We start from the raw sequence: 15,290 nt of genomic DNA on the forward strand, positions 1-15,290 counted from the left end.
AACGTTAAAAGTGTCAAAATCGGCGCGTTAAAAAAACAACGTTTGAAAAAGTCGGGCGTAAAAACGGCGCGTTAAAAAAACGTAAAACGTTAAAAACGGCGTGTAAAAAACGAGGCTTGAAAAAACGGCGCGTTAAAAAAACGACGCTTGAAAAAGTCGAGCGTAAAAACGGCGCGTTAAAAAAACGTAAAACGTTAAAAACGGCGCTTGAAAAAACGACGCTTGAAAAAGTCGGGCGTAAAAACGGCGCGTTAAAAAAACGTAAAACGTAAAAAGTTTAACCTAAAACTTCAATTGTAAAACGTAAAACGTAAAAAGTTTTTCGTAAAACGTAAATTTTTCGTAAGTTTTACGTAAACTTTTTCGTAAGTTTTTCGTAAAACGTAAAAAGTTTTACGTTTTTTTTGAACTTTTTCGTAAAACCTAAAACTTTTTCGTAAGTTTTTTGTAAATTTTTTTCGTAAGTTTTACGTAAACTTTTTTCGTAAGTTTTTCGTAAAACGTAAAAAGTTTTACGTAAAACGTAAAAAGTTTTTCGTAAAACGTAAAAAGTTTTACGTCAAACGTAAAAAGTTTAACGTAAAACGTAAAAACTTTTACGTAAAACGTAAAAAGTTTAAATTTTTAACGCAAAACGTAAAAAGTGTACAAAAAGGGGCGCTTTAAAAAAGTGAAAACAAACGGCGCGTTTAAAACGGTGTGTAAAAAAAACGACGCATTAAAAAACGTGGAGAAACGGCGCGTTTTAAAAAAACGACGCTTGAAAAAACGGCGCGTAAAAACGCGTAAAAAAACGGCGCGTTAAAAAACTTCGGAAAAACGGCGCGTTAAAAAACTTCAAAAAAACGACGCATTAAAAAACTTCGGAAAACGGCGCGTTAAAACGGCGTGTAAAAAATTTGGCGCGTTAAAAAACGTGGAAAAAACAGCGCGTTTAAAAAAACGACCCTTAAAAAAACGGCGCGTTAAAAAACTTCGGAAAACGGCTCGTAAAAAACGTGTAAAAAACCGCGCGTTAAAAAAACGCCGATTGAGAAAAACGACGACTTAAAAAAACGGCGTGTTAAAACGGCGCGTAAAAAACGGCGTTAAAATGCGGTGCGTTAATAAAACGCCGATTGAGAAAAACGACGCCTTTAAAAAACGATGCGTAAAAACGGCGCGTGAAAAACGGCGCTTAAAAAACGGCGTTAAAAAACGGCGCGTTAAAAAATCGATGCGTTAAAAACGGCGCGTTTAAAAAAACGCCGATTGAGAACGGCGCGTTAAAAAACGGCGCGTTAATAAACGGCGTTAAAAAACGGAGCGTTAAAAAACGGCGTGTTAAAAAAACGCCGATTGAGAAAAACGACGCCTTAAAAAACGGCGCGTAAAAATGGCGCGTAAAAAACGGCGCGTGAAAAAACGGCGCGTGAAAAACGGCGCGTAAAAAAAACGGCGCGTTAAAAAACGGCGTTAAAAACGGCGCGTCAAAAAAACGTAAAAAGTTTAACGTAAAACTTAAATTGTAAAAAGTATAAAAATCTTTTAAAAAAATCTGAATTTAAAAATGTTTTTAATAAAGAAATTATGTTTAAAAAATAAAAGTAATAAAAAGTAATTAATGAATAGGACAAAAAAGGTAATTTAAAATTAATATATATAAAAAGACAAAATAGAGTTATTTTACTTAAATAACCTTTTGGATTATAATATTAAAGACATAATAAGACAAAAAACTTTTAATATTAATATTAATTGCTTTTAATCACATCCATCCATCTAGTTGATCTAAGGGTCATAAAGTGGTTCTCATGGTTTTTACAACTAGAGGTGGTTTTCATTTTAGCGATCCCCTATATATATATATATATATGAAAAATTACATAAAAAAATTCCCATTCCGATTAATCCCTATTAATCCCGATTAATCCCTAGGCTGTACCTCATCGCCCGACTAGCGCCTAGCGCCTTCTACAACATTGGCTATAGGGTGTTCTTTTGTGGGTTGTTTTTTCGGTTGTTCTTATGGCCCATAGAACACTTGGAAATTCTTCAAGCCAATTTTTTTCATACCTCCCCAATCTGGCTTTGATTCCTTCAACCATGCTTCGATTCATCCTCTTAACTTGACCGTTTGACTGTGGATATGCCACTGATCTGAAAACCTGAGTGATCCTGAATTCTTTGCAGCAAACGCTGAAAGGCTTCTCGGCAAATTGCTTTCCATTGTCGGTGACAAGTACTCCGGGTAATCCATAACGGCAAATAATGTTTTCCAAAACGAAGTCAATGACCTGTTTGCCCGTGATTTTTGAAAGTGGTTTAACCTCAGGCCACTTGGTGAAATAATCTATGGCCACCAACAAGAACTTTACTCCACCTTTGGCCGGTGGGAATGGACCAACGATATCCATTCCATATTTATAAAATGGCCATGTTGAGTTTATTGGGACAAGGTCATGCTTGGGATTCTTCGGGACTTGAGCATGAATTTGGCAGGCATCACACTTCCTTAATTGCTCAGTGTTATCTCGGTGCATGGAGGGCCAAAAATACCCAATGTTCATTAGTTTAGCAACCACCGATCTAGATCCAAAATGAGCTCCGCATATGCCTTCATGAACCTCTTTGACCAAATACTGGCTTTGCTCGAGACCAACACATCTTAGCAAGGGTGCAAGGTAACCCTTCTTGTAGAGGATTTCACCTTGCAGTACGTACTGCCTTGCCTTGATCTTAACCCTTTCAACCTCTGTTTGATCAGCGGGCAATTCACCATTTTTAAGGAATTTCTTGATTGGAGTCATCAAATTTGGATCTTCTTCGGTGAGTGCGTCTTGAACTTCCAACTCATCAATTGATGGATCTTTTAACACTTCTACCAATACCTTCTTGGTAAGGTGGGCAAAAGTGAGAGATGCGAGTTTACTCAAGGCATCAGATTTCTTGTTTTGAGACCTGGGAATTTATTGTACGTGTTTGGAAGGTGTTCATCAATTCATTGGATTTTTTTTTGTACCTCTTCATATTGGGCTCCTTTGCAATGTAGCTATCATTCACTTGGCTTGATACCAGCAACAAGTCTGTGAACACTTCAAGCTTTTAAACCTTCATTTCTTTAGCCAGTCTTAAGCCGGCTATCAGTGCTTCGTATTCAGATTCGTTGTTGGTGGTCTAAAAATCAAAGCGAAGAGCATATGTGAACTCTAACCCTTCATGGTTGATCAGAATGAGCCCAGCCCCTGACCCTTCAACGCTTGAAGCCCCGTCGGTAAAAAGCTTCCAGGCTTCAAGGTCTGAGGGTTCAGTGGCAGTTGTGTTCACTTCAGTGATTGTTTGCTTTGGGACTTCTACAATGAAATCAGTCAAGACTTGGGCTTTGATGGCTTTTCTTGGGACATAGGTGATGTTATGTTCACCTAGTTCCACTACCTATTTGGCTAATTGTCCCGAGTTTTCTGGTTTTCCAAGAACACTCTTAATAGGTTGGTCGGTGACCACTTATATAGGGTGTGCTTGGAAATACCTTCGAAGCCTTCTAGCTGTTTGCACTAGGGCTAGAGCAAGTTTTTCCAGGGGAGGATATTTGATTTCAGCCAATTTTAGAGTTTTCCTGAAAAAATAAATGGGTACCTGAACCTTGTCTCGTTCAATGGTGAGGACCGCACTTATTGCTTCTTCAACAACTGAAAGGTATACCGAGATCAATTCTCCCGTTTCCTGGGCTGCAATGTCAGGTAGGGAAGCTAGGTGCTGCTTCATCTGGTTGAAGGCTTCTTCAGCCTCCTCATTCCATTTGAAGTCCTTCTTGTCGGAGCAACCCTTGAGTGTTTTGAAAAAGGGTAAAGACCTTTCAGCCAATTTTGAGGTAAAACGCTTCAAGGCTACAAGCTTCCCGTTTAAGCTTTCAACCCCCTTTTTGCTTCGTGGTGGTTTGGTTTCAAGAATAGCTTTTAACTTGTTTGGATTAGCCTTAATGCTTTGTTTTCCCACAATGTGCCCCAGGAACTTACCTTCCTCAAACCCAAATGAACATTTCTCGGGGTTGAGTTTCATGTTGACCTTCCTTAGGTTCTTGAAGGTTTCTTGGATGTCAACTAGGCGTTGGTAGGTTGCTCCAGCGTTTTTGAGGCCAAAAGGCATCTTTTGGTAACAAAAGATCCCTTTGTCCGTGTGAAAGACGATCTTTTCTTCATCTTCTTCCTTCATGAGGATTTGATGGTAACCCTTGTAAGCATCAAGAAAACACTTGAACGGGTAACCGGTGAGGGAGTCAACCTTGAGATCAATTTCTGGCAACGGGTAACAATATTTGGGACAAGCCTTGTTAAGATCCTTGAAGTCTATGCACATTCTCCAAGAGTTGTCTGGCTTTTGAACCATGACCGGGTTTGCAACCCAGGATTAATACTTGACTTCTCGGAGAATGTCGGCTGATACAAGCTTTTCAACCCCTTCGCATGCAGACAAGCTTCTTTCAGGTGCTAAACTTCGCTTCTTTTGGACAACACGCTTGACATCGGGTGGTATTTTCAACTCATGTTCAGCAATGCTTCGAGGGATGCATGTCATATCTTCCGGGCACCAAGCAAAGACATCGCTATAATGTGTCAACAACTTTTCAAGATATGAGAGAGTTTCTTGTGAAAGGCTTGGATTGATCCTTATCCTCTGCTAAGGGTACTTAGGGGTTATAATTAGCCTTTGCTTGTCTTCTTCACTTTTGGAACTTTCACCTTCAACCATGTAGGCCTCCTGAGTAGGTTGAAGGGTTGCTATTCCCCTCTCGGTAGGAAATTTGACAGTGCCATGGCCAACAGACACAGCCATATAGAATGCACACTGCCCCGGCCTTCCGATGATCATATCATAGTTTGAAGGTATACTGATAACCACAAAGGTGAGTGGTTGGATTATCTCCTTTTGACCTTCGCTGAAACGAACATTAAGGGTCAGTTGCCCTAAAGGATTAAGGGGTATGTCGGCAATACCTTTTATGGAGGTCCCGGAGGGTTGAAGCCTTAAACGTTCTTCATTGGTCAAACGGTTGAAGAACATTTCAAACATGATTTCGGTGGCAGCACCAGTGTCTATGTATGCTCTGTTTGTTTGTAATGTTCCCACAGTAGCCTCAACCACAAGAGGGTTTGAAAGAGGGTCTTTCTCCGTTGGAGGGAAGCAAACACACTGAAGCTCCCAAGCTTCTAACCGTTGCCTTTTGTGTGGAACCTTTCCATCATAATCCACCATGTTGACTTCCTTGCCCTTTCCTTCAGCCATTTTGTCCCTTCCTCCCTTCACCAAGTGAGCAAGTTCCCCGGACTTAACGGCTTCTTCAATCCTTTTCTTAAGCTGGAAGCAATCATTCATCACCAAAAAGTAAAGTGTTGCTTTTTCCTGTAGATTGTACTTCCCTGCTTTTGGCATCCCTTTTTGTGAGATGTGATGTTGTTTAAGTTTCGTGGCAAATTACTCTTGTTGTGTACTCCGGATTTTGTGTTCTTAATCTGTCTGAACTGAAAGTGTTTGAGGCTGTGATGCGAAAGCTGAGCTTGTGTTCTTAATATGTCTGAACTAAAAGTGTTGAGTCTATGATGCATAAGCTGACCTTGTGTTCTTAATCTGTCTGAACTAAAAGTGTTTTGAGGCTGTGATGCAAAAACTGAGCCTGTGTAATCTATCCAACAACTCAAGCAAATGTTTTCTTTGCATTTTAGGGGGAACATGGGTGCTTCTCTCCCAGGGCATACAAAACATAGGTTATTGGCGGCAGCTCGCCATATTTAACATATAAAAAAACTTTATATGTTAAATTTGGCGGACTGCCGCCAATGACCTGTGTCTTGTATGCCCTGTGGAGAGATCCACCGATTCGAGGCAAACGGCTCACTTATAAAAAGAGTTAATGCCTGATTTGCCAAATGATATCCTTAATAAACATATGTGAAGGACAAGATGGTAATTGAACAAGGTGTTGAAAAAACACTTAATGCACAATGTACAACTCTTAAGGAACAAGAAAACACAAACCCTTTTACCCTTTACAAGGTTATACATCTTCCGTCCAAATGTTCTTAATTTGTCTGAACTGAAAGTGTTTGAGGCTGTGATGCGAAAGCTGAGCTTGTGTTCTTAATCTGTCTGAACTAAAAGTGTTGAGTCTATGATGCATAAGCTGACCTTGTGTTCTTAATCTGTCTGAACTAAAAGTGTTTTGAGGCTGTGATGCAAAAACTGAGCCTGTGTAATCTATCTGAACTGAAAGTGTTTTGAGGCTGTGATGCAAAAACTGAGCCTGTGTAATCTATCCAACAACTCAAGCAAATGTTTTCTTTGCATTTTAGGGGGAACATGGGTGCATCTCTCCACAGGGCATACAAGACACAGGTTATTGGCGGCAGCTCGCCATATTTAACATATAAAAAAACTTTATATGTTAAATTTGGCGGGCTTCCGCCAATGACCTGTGTCTTGTATGCCCTGTGGAGAGATGCACCCATCTTCCCCCTAAAAAACATAGAAAACATTTGCTTGAGTTGTTGGACCGAGCGAACCTTGCATAATGCGTCAAGGGAAACTATTGGTCGAGCGAGACATTTGTTCAGGTATCCTTATTTCATGATAAAATGATTATGAATAGCTGTGCATAAACTAATCGCAAGTTTGTTTGGTATATGCAGGGTAATAGGGAACAGCAGTGTTCAACACTGTGTCATTCTTGCTTGGTGCCATCACCTCAGTTGTCTCTGGCTTACCATCCGTGTACCTTACTAAAATTTGATCGGTGCAGTGAGCATGCGAGCGCAACAAGTGCAGCCGCAGCGACGCGGTGAGGGCAGCCGCAACGAGCGCAGCGGCATGGTTAATAAAAAAATAAAAAAACTGCCACCTCTAAGTAGATATGTATCAGAATGTACAAATTCATATTTATTGTTTTGTTTATGTGTTTAATCGTTTGATTAACGACTCGATTGATTTGTTTGTAACCATTTGTCTGTAAACGAACTTATTTATCTTACTTTAATTTTTGTATTAAGCATCATCTATCGCGCCTTTGCTGACTGACTTTTATAGATCACTACTTTAGGGAGAATGAACAATTATCCAAATATGGAGATACTAAATCTGCTCGAGGTATGATGCTGGTTGAACTTAAGAAACTAATTGAAGGAAATCCTTTATTTTGTGACAAATTTCAGTTCCAAACCTTAGGAATTCAAGATTAAGGACTCTTACAAACCTAAGACTGTTTGGGAAATTTTTGACTATGTTTTGTACATCTTACAATATAGTAGTTAATGTTAGTTATTTGTGAATTTGTATCACAATTTGAACCAACAAAAGCCTAGGTAGTCCGTCTATTTCAGGTAACATAACTAGAATCAAACAATTTTCTTTGTTTTCTCCTGAGTCGCACAATAACCACCAAACGCCATCACGAAACCACCAATCGCCGCAAATCGCTGATTCTCGCCGCTGAAGAAGGCCTCAACCGACCATCACATTCTGCTACACTACCACCATCGTCGTCACAAGCCACATTGGAAACTACATCCCCGTAGATAGCCCTAAACTCACCAACCTAAGTGATACCACTCCCGCCGCATCGCGCGGGTAAGTGACTAGTATATATATATATATATATATATATATATATAGGGGAGGGTTCATTGGGGAACACTAAAAAAGTGGGGAACGGGGGAACACTTTTAAAAATTATACTTAACATGTTAATAAAAATCTTTTTCTAAATTTTTTTCAGCGCTTTTTCTTATAAATACAAGTAGAAACATTTTTAATAAAAAAATCAAAAACTAAAAATATAAAAAAAATGTTTAAAAACAGTTATATCTTATAAAATTAACTTAACATGTTAAAAATAAATTTTTTAAAAAAAATTTTTAGCGCTTTTCTTTATAAAAAGGAGGAGAAGCTAGTCGAATAAAAAAAAATTTTTCTAAAAAAAAAATTTTTAGCCTTTTTTTAATCGTTTTTTTTAATATTTGTAGTTTTTGATTTTTTTTTTATTAAAAATGCTTCTACAAATATATATAAGGAGAAGCGTCGAAAAAGATGTTCAAAAGATTAATTTTTAACATGTTAAGTTAAATTTTTAAGAGTGTTCCCCGGTTACCCACTTTTTTAGTGTTCCCCAATGAACCTCACATTATATATATATATATATATATATATATATATATATATATATATATATATATATATATATATATATATATATATATATATATATATATATATATATGCTATTGAATGTTCGTGATTGCATTGGTGTAGGATTATGAGCTGATGGTGGCAGGGCCCATGTTTTCAACCAATTAAAATTTTCTGTTTTATTATTTCTCTTTTTTCTTTTTTTTAATAAGGGGGCTTTTCTACGTGGCGCTGAGGTGGCTACCATCCGGCCTAAGTATATTGCATAATTGCATCTCACATTTCATATGCTATCATCCCTCGTAAAACAAGGGTTTTAAAGGGTGAAGCTCACTTATTTACCAAAATGTCCTAAAACAACAAATATGACAAGTAATTTTATAAATAATGTTCTATCATGCCCACAAAGACCTAAACTTTATCACCTACTTTTATTTCACATAAAATATATACATGAATACTTTCTGTTTTCTCTGTCTTAGAACTCTAGACCCATCTCAGATCAATAACTCGACCCCTACCGCCTATAGGTAGTTTAAGACAACTTTCTTTTGAAGTATATACCCGCAGGGTGGGGTTCTAGAATGAACATTAGTGTATTTGCGAACTGAGTGAACAAATCCTGGCCATTGATCTACACATGTGTATGGCCAGGATCTCAATCAAATTGTAAAATACACTAGTGTATTTCAACATCAAATCCTGGCCATTGATCTACACACGTGTATGGCCAGGATTAGTTCACTCTGTTCGCAAGCTACACTAGTGTTCACTCTTGAACCTAATCCTATACCCGCATGCCCACAAAGACCTAAGGATGGCATTTTGATTAAAGTTTTTGCTTGTGTGAATTTTAGTAATAATGATGACTACAAATGATTTTCTTTTAAATAAACTACTTTATTTCTTTGAACAAGGTTTGTTTTTCCACTTGAAAATTAACATACCCCGATGTCTTCTATGCCAAAATTAATGTGGTTAATAACCCACAGTCGCATATTTTTTTTTTTTTGAACGGCAAATTTGGATTACACCGACAGTCGCATATAGGGATGGTGTGTGGTACCAATGACAAGTATTGTAAGTTTTAATGAAATTTGGAAGAGATTCTAGAGTGGATTTGGATTTTTGAACATTTTAGATTAAATGTTTCGGAATTCAAGGTTTCGAAAACAAGATCAGACTTGGGACCGGACGTGGTACGGCCCATTTGGCCTGACCCGACCCGACCCACTAACTCAAAACACATAATTTGAAAGTTTAAAAATCATATATAACAAACTAAAAGTTTATCATCATATATGTAACAAGATAGCAAGTTTAGTCCTACTACTACTACTCTTCAAACCAGGTTCAGTCTCAATCTCTTCGGCTGCAAGAAAAATCGTATAATTAGTCACCAATTTCCAACTCTTTACCCGTTAATTATTTATAAAAATATATATATTCATAAAACACAATCGATTTTAACCAGAATCCATTTTGACCCGTTAGATGACCCACCCATTTTGACCCGTTAGATGACCCACCCATTTTGTCCCCTATAATCCCTTGATGAAAAGTAATCTCTTTGACCACAAAAGTCAAAAGTCAAAAACTTTATGCAAAAACAAATCCTACTTACATATCTTCTGGCAACTTCTTTGAGAAATTTCTTTGGAGAATCCAGATATTCAACACAATCGTTCTTTACAACCGCGGCAAGATCATCTCTGCCAGCGCTTTCAAGATTTCGTATCATAATCGTTAACGTCAACTCATCTGGTACGCAACCTGATGCTTTCATCGATTCATATGTTTCCATTGCCTTATCTATCATATCCACTTTAAGATATGCTCCGATTAGCTCTGTGTAGGCTCGTGTGTCGGGTTTCAAGCCTTCTTCTATTAGGTCAAAGAATAGCTTTTCGACTTTATCTATAAGTTTCTTTTTTCCAAACATTAACATCAAGTCGCCGTATAGAGAGTGATCTGGTTTGTACCATGCTTCGTTTCTGATGAATTCGAATACCTGACACCTGAGTGTAGTTCAGATAAGATGCAATCTTGAACCCATAATCACATAAATTGTTCTTAGCTTGTTGCTGATTCCTAATATACTTTCAAGAATCAATTTTAATCTTAAATTCTTAACCAATAAAATTATAAATTTGGTTGTTACTTTGTGCAGATGCCCATTGATTCTCAGTTTTAGATTCTTTACTGACACCAAGAACCCAAATAGATTACCATGAATGTCATGTTACAATGTTACCATCAAAAGGCGTAATCAAGGGACGATGAACCATCTTCCTTTTAAAGCGATAAATAATCCAAACTAGAACCCACTAGCCATTATAATCTGTACTAGCAATAAGTGACAAAGCTTGAGATTTCCAACCCGGGGGGGGGGGGGGGGGGGGGGGGGGGGGGGGGGGGGGACGTATATACCTAAAAAATTCTATACGAGAACTACATACCAGGCACTACTGAGCAAAAAGTTCGGGGGTTCTCCCTCCTCCCCCCCCCCCCAAAAAAAAAAAAAATAGCTACGCCCCTGCTAGCAATGTGACCAATGATGGCCTTAATTTTACTTTCATTGCCAAGTGCAATTTCTCTAACAAAAAAGTAACTTTGTCTGCCTCTAATTTCATTTGTCATTCCTAATGAATTTATATAAATCAGTCAATTTTTCGTTAGAGGCATAGGAGTTACCTTTCCATTAGAGTGTCACTGGTCATACTGATAGTAAGGATTATTGTCGTCATAGTTTGGATTTATTAACCCGTCAATTTTACCCGTTAGCCGAAAACTGATTAAACCGATTGTTATTAGAGCCGGGTATTGGTTAGACCTTTATACATCAAAAACCCGAATAACCCCAGCTACATCGGTTCAACTTTTGGCATGCTATCAAGAATTAGTGAATACACATTAAGTTTATCAATTTCATAACATATATGTCCAACCCGACTCGACGAACCAGATAACCGAACAACCTTAGCGGCTACTACAATTGTCATACAAAAAATAAAACCGGGCCAGAACAATCCGAAACCCGAATAATAAACCGGATAAACAGCACTCATAAAACATGTACGGAAACTGAATATGTGAGATAAGTTGTTACCTTGAGAGCAAGGTCCAGATGTTGTTGCCTCTGCAACTCAGCAAAAGCATCCAACAAGTCATCTTTCAACAGACGATTGAGCTTTGAATTGAATACTTGGTGAAGTTTAGATGGGTTTTTGGCAGCTAATTTGAGGGATTGAACTGCTTGGATTGCTTCTGTTGACAAAACCCCATCAGTTCGTCGTCTTGTTCTCAAGGGTTTTCTTAATCCGCATGTTATTGTTGTTGTTGCATATCTTAATTGGGGTTTATCGAATCCAAAGGGTGTTTGTATTGACTGAATTCTCATCGGAGAATAACCTGTGTTCGTCAGCATCCTACAGGGTTTAAGGTTTTGGTTTTTCAGGAGAAAGCGATAAAGAGGAACTCAGAAAACAAAATGTTGCAGGTTTGAGTGTGTAAAAAAAACGGGTTGGGCTGATGAAGTGGTTTTTAACCCGGCCCAATCTATAAATATCACCCGACACCCGAGCTGCTAGTTTGTAACTTGTATAGTGGTTTCCTTTCTCGTAATCAAAACCGGTTCAACCCCAACCGGTTTAAGCCAAACTGGTTTTAACACGACAAGACGAAATATTTTTTAATAAAAGTACCGGTTTTGGGTACCATTTATGACCCAAATCGGTTTCATTTTGACCAAAACGGTTTATATAGGGTTCAATTATTTTTATTACCTAAATCGGTTTATTACCCGAACTAGTTTCTCCTCAAACCGGTTTTGACCAAAGTTGATCAAACAGATTTGGTTTACAATCCGAACCGGTTTGTATTGGTTTTTAATCTTTTATATAGCCTTTTATTTGGTTAACTGAATGCTGGATTTTACGTAATCAATAACAGAACTAAATAAGCAATTTAGTTTCAGTTATAACCGAACCGGAAAAACCGACTCGCTTTTCTGGTTTGGCTTTTCTTTTAGTTTCGGCTTGGTTTGATTTTAGTGAACAACCACATTATAGGTTTCACTAAGAGATGAGCAAATAGTATCAACTATCAGTACCGGTACTAAATTTATCAAACTACTGTCGTCAGATTGTATTAAAAGTTGAGGACATAAAAGTTGGTTTTCGCTTATTTGGGCCAAGTCCAAATGTTAGAATCTTTTTCATGTGCCACATGTATAAACGTGTAATAACTATTAATATATTTACGGTCAAAGATGAATAAAATTGATCATGTGCTTGTACACAACACTCAACATACTAAACAACCAAAAATCTTCCACTAATCCTATATTATTCATGACTATGTGACCTTCCCATTATAGTATTATACATGATGAATCAAATTGCCAAATTGGTCTAAGTTTCGCAACTCTTCTAGTACACACAAAGGAAAAAAAAAAACCTAATTCACTCTTCAAACACATGGCATGGAGTGATGTAAGAATAACCATTCTATTGATAACTAGTGTTAGTTCTCGTGAACTTCACACGAGACTGAATAAATAATAAGTTGTGAAATAAAAAATTAATACGTAAAATATTTTAAAAACTTTAAAATCTTCCTATACTAATAAACAAAAATCTTTTTGTACACGTGTCACTCTCTAGTGTCTCCTCCCTTTTAATAATAGTATTACATATTAATTTTTATACACAAAATATAATTTAATATTAATTAATATAGTTAGAGATAAACATATAAATTCAAATTTAATTAATAATTATCTATAACAAATATAAATGTATTATTTTTTATTTATCTCTTTTATTAAATAATAATAATAATAATAATATTAAACATCAATTTCAGAGTTAAATGCTTGGTTGGTCCCTGTGGTTTGCAAAAATTACAGACTTGGTCCTAGTGGTTTACTAATTACACGCGTGGTACTAAAACTTGTCAAAAATGAACTCGCTTGGTCCCTAGCCCTAACATCAGTTAAATATATCTGTTAAAATTTTTTTTTGATAAATGTTGCTGGAGATACATGATTTTTGTACTTTGTTTATGATTTTGTGTGATTTTGTAGGCAAAACATGGGAAGGTGGTCAGTATGATGGGGATGAACAGAGTCGATTGTCAGTAGCATAGTAGAAAGGTGGGGTTTTTGTAATGGGTCACAGACGGTGGTGGTGGTTTGGGGAAGAAGAAGGGGACGGGTGGGATTTAACAGAGATATTTAACTGAAAGGACCAAATTACCCTCATGTGCCAAGCACATGCGGTGTTTTAACAGAGATATTTAACTGATATTAGGGCTGGGGACCAAGCGAGTTCATTTTTGACAAGTTTTGGTATCATGCGTGTAATTAGTAAACCACTAGGACCAAGTCTGCAATTTTTGCAAACCACAGGGACCAACCAAGCATTTAACTCTCAGTTTAACTAAATCTATTTATCTCTTTTGTTTTCATCATCATCTGAATTTGTTTTTTTTAACTCTAAAGTTTTAGTCATTGGAAATTTAAGTCTAAAGTTTCAATCTTTGGTATTTTAACCCTTTGATTAATTTGATTTTTCACTTCTAATTCAAAAGTTTTCATATTTTGCAATTTAATCCCTTTAATTTTCTTTGTACTTTTAACCCAAAGCTCCTCATCTTTTGCAATTTAATCTCAACACTTTTTTTTTACTTTCAACTTTAATCACTTATATACTCTTCATCTTTCATATTCAACTTTTTTTTTTAAATTAGAAATTAAACTCTAAATTATAAATTTCACTAATTTTTTTAGTTTTTTGTTTTAAGTTAGGAATTAACAATAAAACACTAAAATTAAAAATTTCATTAAATTTAAAACATACTACTTCAATTTAACATACTAGAAACATACAATTTAAAAAAAAAAACAAAAAAACCTACTCCTCGTCCGAATCATGAAACTCCAAACCTAGAGAGCCTACTAGTTCGATTAAATCGTATCTCAACCGAAAGTGAGTTTCTTCATTACGCAATTCTAGATGGATATTTTGTGGAACTTGAACTTGTGTAGGAGGATCCCGGGAAATTTTTTCCACTCGATATGTGTAAAATCGATGCTACCGAGCATCCCGGGAAAATGCCATCTAGTCTTGTGTGCGGCGTAAATACGTGAGATGTCGTGGCTTGTCGGTTTACGTAAAAACTCTTTAGCATACAACTTAATGACCACGTTGCAAAAAAATTGCAAACATTCACGTAAAGTTCTGGCCGACATAACTAGGTATTCATCATATTGATCGGGAGGGTTACCTGTCGCTAGTTGGCGAATGGCGGACGTGCATTTTTGTATCGGCGTGAAACTTGGTTTGCCCCTCGCATCGTAACCTTCTTGAAACCATTCCTCGCTTGCTTCGATGCCTCCAACAATCTTTAAAAATAATTCTTTGGGTAAACGAAACTGATCTCTAAACTTTTCCACAAAATAATCGTTCGTCAAAACTTCATTGGCACGTATACGATCACGGTCGACCATCTTCTTCTTTGGGCGGGACGACTCGGCATCAAGCTCGTTATACACCGACACAAAATATTTTAGCGTCTCGTTTTCGGAAGACGACCCGGTATCGCTATCGCTAGACATCGGAAACATCGAATCCGTAGGGAATTCCATTTGAGAAAGATTTAAAAATTGTGTGAAATGGGTTTAAAATTGTTTAAAAGATATAGATTGGTGTTTGTAAAATGGTTTAAAATGGAGAAATAAATAGATAAATGGTTTAAAAGGTTTTTTTTTTTTTAATGAATATTACCGTTCAAATTAACGGTCAAAAAATCACAACGATCGAATTTTTCAAACTTTCAACGCGTGATGGATTCAACGCGTTGAAAGTTTAACGCGTTATATGGGGGCCGGCGGCGGTGTTCGTGGGGAAATAACGCGTGAAACTTAGTCCATCACAGACCGCCCCCTGTGGCCCAATCAAGTCTTGTTTTGGGTATGTTTGGTACAGAGCTTTTAGAAACTTCTAATTTTAAGCTTTTAAGAAAAAGCTCCTATTTAATAAAAAGACTTGTTTGGTTGAAGGAGCTTGAAGCTTTTAGATTAAGAGCTTGAAGCTTTTGTTTGAACGCTCCTACTAGTAGCGTTTAGAAGGAGC

At 37.0% G+C, this 15,290-nt stretch overlaps 1 protein-coding gene across 2 annotated transcripts; it reads right to left on the minus strand.

Moving 5' to 3' along the window:
• Positions 1-9,405: 9,405 nt before the first annotated feature.
• LOC110899828 (pentatricopeptide repeat-containing protein At1g62350-like) lies at positions 9,406-11,727 on the minus strand. Of its 2 annotated transcripts, none has more exons than XM_022146721.2 (3): positions 11,264-11,727; positions 9,779-10,172; positions 9,406-9,526 (listed from the first exon to the last, which is right to left on the minus strand). In XM_022146721.2, the coding sequence occupies exons 1-3, from the start codon at positions 11,323-11,325 to the stop codon at positions 9,497-9,499; spliced, it is 486 nt and encodes a 161-aa protein (XP_022002413.1). In that variant the 5' UTR covers positions 11,326-11,727; the 3' UTR covers positions 9,406-9,496. The 2 variants fall into 2 exon arrangements, with proteins under 2 accessions (XP_022002413.1, XP_022002412.1); XM_022146720.2 differs by having other exon boundaries at positions 9,779-10,165; positions 11,264-11,676.
• Positions 11,728-15,290: the final 3,563 nt, after the last annotated feature.

Source organism: Helianthus annuus, chromosome 13 (assembly GCF_002127325.2).
Source record: "Helianthus annuus cultivar XRQ/B chromosome 13, HanXRQr2.0-SUNRISE, whole genome shotgun sequence".
Taxonomy (NCBI): domain Eukaryota; kingdom Viridiplantae; phylum Streptophyta; class Magnoliopsida; order Asterales; family Asteraceae; genus Helianthus; species Helianthus annuus.